The sequence below is a fragment of the Megalobrama amblycephala genome, linkage group LG3 (genome assembly GCF_018812025.1).
Source record: "Megalobrama amblycephala isolate DHTTF-2021 linkage group LG3, ASM1881202v1, whole genome shotgun sequence".
Taxonomy (NCBI): domain Eukaryota; kingdom Metazoa; phylum Chordata; class Actinopteri; order Cypriniformes; family Xenocyprididae; genus Megalobrama; species Megalobrama amblycephala.
This window is the reverse complement of record NC_063046.1, coordinates 50,368,037-50,375,443: the sequence shown is the minus strand read 5'-3', so window position 1 is coordinate 50,375,443 and position 7,407 is coordinate 50,368,037. Positions and strand designations below refer to the sequence as shown.

The 7,407-nt window shown below is 36.5% G+C and overlaps 1 protein-coding gene across 1 annotated transcript; it reads right to left on the bottom strand.

Moving 5' to 3' along the window:
• Nucleotides 1–839: 839 nt before the first annotated feature.
• Nucleotides 840–6,453, bottom strand: nagk (N-acetylglucosamine kinase). Its single transcript, XM_048185967.1, has 10 exons — nucleotides 6,349–6,453; nucleotides 6,070–6,154; nucleotides 5,884–5,982; nucleotides 5,658–5,799; nucleotides 5,454–5,564; nucleotides 3,399–3,511; nucleotides 3,223–3,310; nucleotides 3,040–3,137; nucleotides 2,868–2,946; nucleotides 840–1,363 (listed from the first exon to the last, which is right to left on the bottom strand). Exons 1-10 carry the CDS (start codon nucleotides 6,375–6,377, stop codon nucleotides 1,173–1,175), a joined length of 1,035 nt encoding a protein of 344 aa, XP_048041924.1. The 5' UTR covers nucleotides 6,378–6,453; the 3' UTR covers nucleotides 840–1,172.
• Nucleotides 6,454–7,407: the final 954 nt, after the last annotated feature.

The following is a 7,407-nucleotide window of genomic DNA, read 5'->3' as shown; positions in this document are numbered from 1 at the left end:
TTTTTAATGTTTTTGAAAGTTACAGCATTGCTTGTTCATTTTTATAGCTTACTCGTGAATGCTGAATGTTAACTGATGCATTAATCATGGATCTTTTGATCCGGTTATCACTGTTCATTGCTCAAGTTCGTAGAGGGACCAACTTGCCTAAAATACATCTCTAAATAAGTCTCATGACAATCAACACAATCTTACTGTCAGTACATCCTGTAACGAGGACAAACAGTGGCAGGTCTTTTACATCTGTTTGTATGGTCACCAACAGGATGTGGTGAAAAGGAAGAGGAGGGGATGTTTGGGATTAGGAACATTGATGCTTGCTGACAGTCATTAGCCTGCACCAATAATCAAGTTCATTACATTTACATCACATCTTTGTGGCCTAAAGATTATTTGAATATCAGGTACACCAGCAGCTGTGTGTAGTCACGTTTAGAGGTAAAGCTCCTGAACAAAACTATTTTGGTTGAGCTATGATTTTTGCTATCAGCAGAGGAGTCATTAACCAATTGAGTTTGAGTGGGAGACATTTATTTATGTCTTATTTTAATTTATGTTGTTACTTGTTTCTTTTACTTTTCATGTTAACACTGAAAAATCCAAAGTCCAAAATTTTAGTCGTTGTCAAGTTTGAGTACAAGTCCACCCAAGTTCATAATTTCACTCGAGTCCAAGTCGAAGCCCCCCAACTCTACTATTCCCTGTAAATAATCTTTTTTACTTCAGCCAAAAGACTGTCCGTTCAGAAACAAACGTGTTTTCTACACTAAAAATTTACATATTTCGATTTTATATTCAAATTACCTATAGCAAAACTAAAGTTTTTAATGACAAGAAAGTGCTTTTGTAAATGTTTATTAACAAAATTATTCCACCATATTTACCAAAACTTTACCATATTTATATCACAAATGTTCAGAAATTCCTTTTTTTAATAATAAAAAAAGGTACATATGTGCATTTAATAGGAAGCCTTCAAAATTTGGGGGAGATTATTTATATTATAGATACATATAATAAGTTGATTGATAAGATATGGGTGTTTAAGAAACAGCACCACCAAGAGGAAAGTCTGGAAACATTTCTCTGTCAGTTTAAAAACAGGAAGTTCTCATTTCAGATAAACATAAAACTGTAGTGGCAACTCTCATCTCGGGTCTGTTTCTTCCCGATCACTGATCGAAGGTGTGGCTGAAAAACACATTGGCGTTGGCTGAGTAGTCCATAGGGAGGCTGGCTCCTGCATTCTGTGCCCCCATTTTAGCGCCACCCAGAGCAGAGGACTGACGTAAAGTAAGCAGGCTGTACTTACGGAAGTGACTGAAACCATGAGCCTGAGCCTGTGAGAGGACCTGAGTGAAACCTGCAGCACAAAAACACCACATCACAATGTTTAGTTCATGTGAATTAGGGCTGGGCCATTAAACCATTTTTATTTTCAGTTACAATTTCTTGGCTTCCAACGATTATGAAAACAGGATAATCAAGACTATTGTGTCGCATTGTTTCGCTGTGATGTTTTTGCTTCATCTTGTGTTATAATTTCAGCACACCCTTTTCCCAGATTCCACACTTCCCTAAAAATGTAGTAGTCTGCAGTTACATAATCGTGATCTCATTATTGATGAAAATAATTGTGATTATGATTTTTGCCAAAACCAAACAGCTCTAATGTGATTGTGGTCTTAACAAGTCTGTCTTTTATGGTCCTAAGTAATGCGCAAATTCCTACAAGTGGGCTGGGTGTCTCAAAACATCAGTAATTTGGCAGCAAACGTACAACATAGTCGTGCTGTTTACAAGAAACAAGCAAGCCTTGTGTAGGTGACATTTCTTCTCAAACAGATTTTATTTCAAATAAGGATGCACAATGTACCGGTGTTGGGGTAAGTTAGTTTCGAAAGTAATGCATTAAAGGTGCTCTAAGTGATCCTGGGTGGAGTAACTTCCTGTTGACGTTCTTAGTGTTGTCAAACAAAACAGAGGCTAGCTAGACCCTCCCTCCTCCTCCTCCTCCTCCCCTCCCATCCGTGCTTCCTGAAAAAGTCATGAACGCGCATTTAAAATCATTCTTGTCGGTTATTGGCTGGAGCATGTTTATTATGATTCGTGGTCCAGGCTGCACCAGGTAGTTTTTGTTGCCGTTTTCGGAGCTTGTGGCGACTACAGAGACCGTGTTTTTTTACAGTGTGTTCAGGGGACAGGCAGCTAGTGGATAGTGAGGAGATGTTTGCTGTATGTGACAAAAAATGCTTTGGCCTAAAAACACGTGACATCGCTTAGAGGACCTTTAATATATTGCATCACTCCCTAAAAAAAGTAACAAATTCCATTATAATAATTTTCTTGGAAAGTGCTATGTTACATTACTTTTTCTAATCTCGACTGGGCTTGCTTGTTTTTTCATAAAAAAAAAAAAAAAAAGAAATATTAAAATAATCTGTAATCTGATTATGTAACTCACCCTTGTAACGCGTTACCCCCAACACCGGTGACCATGTCGACCGATATTACCTTTTTTTTTTTTAAATTATGATGATAATTATTATTATTTTTTTTTTTTAATTCAATACTTTACATTTCAAAGTTATCCATTCTTTCTACTGTACATTGGAATGTTTTGATTCCTGACCAAAACATCTGAGCTTTTTTTTGGCTGGCTTTTTATGCAGGCAAAACTATTTGAATTTACAATATAATATTGAAAATTATACTGGTTAAAGGCCATAAAAAATAAAAATAAAAATACCAGCTGCAATTTCTGTATCACTACACACTTTCTACATGACAAATTTGAACATTCTCTGATGTGAGATTATTTATGAGACTGCAGGCAAGATAAAAAGCTCTATAAATACATTACGCACCTGATTTCATCAGGTCCCAGCTGCGCCACACAGAACCGACACACAGAACAGGCAAGCCAAGCTCACCAGAAAACAAATCCTGAATGAATGAGAGATGACAGTGACAAATGATCAGAAAAAGAAGTGAGAGTGAGAATGGCTCTATTACTGTGGGTGTTTTTTTTTATTTTACCTGGTGTACTTTGGGCAGGACAGCTACAATGTGCTGCGCGAGGGCTTTTCCAGCCTCCGTGAACACGTGTTGGCACAAAGCATCACCAGCACTGCCACCTGATGCACACACAAACACAAAGATTTATAATGTTTGGCGTAATGCACACACAACCTTACTACATACAGTACATTAGTAGCATACCTTCAGCTAGTTTCCTACAGAACCCTGCGAAGTGCGACTTCTGAAAGTTTCTGTACAAATGAGGAAGCATTCCCATCAAATCCGACACCTGGAGATGAACATGACAAGGAAACACCATTATTCCTATTCAAGTATCAATTTAAGAACAAAATTAAGTCAATTGAACAAGTCCTAACCTGGAAATATTCTTCCATTGCCTCCTTAACATAGGTGATATCATGAGGAGATTTGACGAGGTTATCTCTGGCATCAAAGACTGTTTTAACAGCCATGTGAGAAATCCAGTATGCTACAGGAAGATAAAGACAGAGAAAAAGAAAATCTTAGGCCCTGTTAAAATTTGGTAATAACATCCATTTTGGATGATCAAATCAGTTCAGAAAGAGCCGATACATATTGCTGTTTTACGAGTTCACACTTACAAATAATCGGATAGTAAAAAGTATGCATAATAGTATGTGTGTTTGGCGTGCTCTCCGAGTAGAGGGCTCTGAGCTCGGTATTTGGCCCGAACTCAGAGTACTCCCCCCTGTATTTCTGGTTAGGAAAGTAACCAGGCGAGTATGAGGAGACAGGGTGGTGGAGGGATGCTGAAAAAACTGTTGAGGAATATGGGTGAGTCGGCTGTGTTTATATATAGGCTTTCACTCACGTGATGACGTGATGGATTAGTCAGATTATTTGAACGTTGCTCCTCCCGAACTTTGTTAATAAAACATAATTTAGACCAGGGGCACATTCAAGCTCAAACCGGTAACGTTTTGCTACGGTTTCCGGGCTGAACGACATGTTTCCTGGAAATGGTGTGCAACAGGTTTGAGATACGTTTTCTCTTTCTCTTTGGTGGATGTGTCAGAAATGTTAGCCCAATCAGCGGAAACATGTATATAAACCATGCGGTATTAAAGAGACAGCTCACAAAATGGGTATTAATGTAACATAAAAATACTATACATATTTATATATTTTACTGTTGTATTGTGAAGTGACACTTTCATAAACTTTTCTATACTCCTTTGATTATATAATGGTAAATATTACAATATCATAGCACAACAAAAGGTGATCAGCAATAATGATAAGCCTGATACTCACAATAAAAATAATAAGGTCATATCTCTTAATACAGTGTCTGAGGTACTGAAATGTTTGTCTTTTCATCCTGAAATGTGAGGCAAATGTTGGATCACAATAATTAGAAGTTTCCACAAATCCCTTCACTCGATTTGGATGTTCTCAGCAAAGGCAGTGACTGTAACATCGAGCGTATTTTGCAGTAATAAACGTATTTATTCTCCAAAAATTCTTCAAAAAGAACACAAAGAATGGCCTTCTCAGCTGCCATAGTTGCGTCATCAGAACAGAGTGTTCAACGCACCACCGTTTCCGTTTAAAAAACGTTTTGCAACATTTTGTCGGGGCTGAACGCAGTAAAAGTCTGGGGTCAGTATTTTATAAATACTTTTAATTCAGCAAGGACACATTCATTTCATTGAATGTGACAGAAAATATATTTTTAAAGTTACAAAAGATTTATATTTCAAATAAAGGTGGTTCTTGTGAACTTTCTATTCATCAAAGAACACTAGAAAAAAAATGTTTCATGGTTTCCACAAAAATGTTAAGCAGCACAATTGTTTTCAACATTCTTAAGCACCAAATCATCATATTAGAATGATTTCTGAAGGATCATGTGACACTGAAGACTGGAGTAATGATGCTGAAAATTCAGCTTTACTATCCTAGGAATACAATATATTAAAACAGTTGTTTTAAATTGTAATATTATTTCACAATATTAACCGTTTTTTACTGTATTTTTGATTAAATGAATGCAGCCATGGCGAGATTCTAAAAACATTTAAAAACCGACCCCAAACTTTTCAACAGTAGTGTAAAAACCTTGTTTTAGTACCAATAAGTGAGTAGTTAATCCTTAGCTATTGCACAGGACAAATTTGTGTCTCTGAGCTTATTTACACTACTGTCCTAAAAGGTATGTGGATTACAGGGCTCCCAAACTTCCGTGGACTGCAATCTCATCAGTAAAAACGCATGAAGTCACCAAGTGTAAATATGACCACCTCCAAATTTGGTTTGAATGTGTGCCTCAGCCTTTGCGAGGAATTCATTTGTAAGATTAAGATAAGATAAAACCTTTCTAATATAAGACTGGGTGTGTGTGATCACAGTGCTGTAACGTCAATCGGTTTCTCTTTCCACATGGTTACCTGAGCCCTCGTCTCCCATCATGTGACCCCAGCCTCCACAGCCAACCTGTGTGCCATCTGGATTCACCAGCTTGCAGTTCGAACCAGTGCCTGATATCACTACTATTCCTCCTATGACAAAGAGACAGAGAGAAAAAGTTAGGAGGACAGTTGCGTTCTGAGATTCTTTACTGCTTCTGGCTGCAAATACGCTACATATAATACCATAGTCACTGGCAGTTTCCATAGCACCAATGGCATCGGTGGTAATGAAATAACTTTGACTCAGTTTAGGGTATCTCTCCCTCATGTCATCAATCAGCTTCTGGATAGCAGCTTTCTGCTCTCCGCCACTCAAAGACATGCCCTGTCAACACACAATGTAGACAATATCAAAGAGACCTGATGAAGGTGAATATGTTGAGGATTAATGACTGATGCATCGCCTCACCAATGAACAAAGTGGTGTGTCCGGGTCCAGCCCTGCCTTGATTTTAGCCTTTTGGACCATGTCGTTGATACCATTGATACATTTATCAACACCAACCAACTACAAATGAACAGAAAATGCTGTAGACAGACTCAAGTACACAACAGGTAACTTCAGTCCACATTGAAGGAAGTTCTCTGATCTCACCCAGTGGTTTGTACATGGTCCATCTGTCTCGGCGAGGATATGTCCCTCAGCAGAAACCAGCACTGCTTTAGAGTGTGTCCCACCACTGTCAATCAAATTCTCTCATTCATTACTCTGAAGCTACTGTCACTTTCATTTATTCATTCGCAAACGACTGGCAAGAACACGCTAAGAGCAACGCCCATCTTTATGCTTTTTAATACAGCGGTTTTTATTTTAAAAATGTCATTAAAATGGATTATATTCGTGTTTATTATAATGTTTTTGTCATAAACTCACCCCTCCACTCCTCCGTACACAACGCTCATCTCGACTGCTTCCTCTTTAGTCACATGACCGATCACAGTCAGCTGCTTCAAACAACTTTCAGTGCATAACACGAGGACTTTGACAGATAGGCTAGCTATTTTTTATTACCTAAATTCACATAAAATCTCTATTCACACCCATTTTTATCATCTCTCTATATCTAAGTGAAGATAAGATAATATGATTCGTTTATTTTATCATATTTAAGTTTTATTTTTTCAGAATTATTTAAGTAACGGTTTGTTTGTATTAAAACAATCATTCTAAACATAAATAAACAATGAACAAACAATTGAAAATTATTAAAATAATTATTAAATCATTAAAAAAAACATCCATGCATCACAAACTCTGACCAATAGATGGCAGCATTATTGAACGAATCCCTTCTATACAGTCACACACGACCACAGATGTACTATGAATTAAATAAATATTTTTGTTTTATCCAATTAATTTTTATTATTTACATTGTAAACTTACAAATTCATTCTTCAAAATGTTGATGGATACACGACAATAACTAAAATACAGCTACAGAAATGAAAAATATTTTCCAAATTTGGTTGACTAATTTGGTTTGCTTTTGATTCTGATCTTAACTCTTAGAATGATCTAGGTTTTTAACCATTCAGGTTGAACAATATGAATTTCTTCTGTTTTCAGATTTCAACTATATATAAAACAATCATATTTCTTTGTTCTACTGTAGTTCAGACTTTTAATGTTTGCTATAAAAGCTGGAAATTATACATCTATACCATAACTTCCTGGCAGCTTCAAATTCATAAAAATACTTTTGCTGCAAAATTATGGCATAAGGTGTAAAATGTTACTGGTTTGTTTGCACATTTTGAACCCTGCTTTAACCCATTAAACATACTTCCATAACTATCACAATTTTATCATGGCGACATTAACCAGCACGATTTGCACCAATATTTAATTTATAACATAAAATCAAATGTTTACGTTTGCACAACATGTACAATATCAAGGATAAAAGAAAAACAAATTAGTTGATCTACA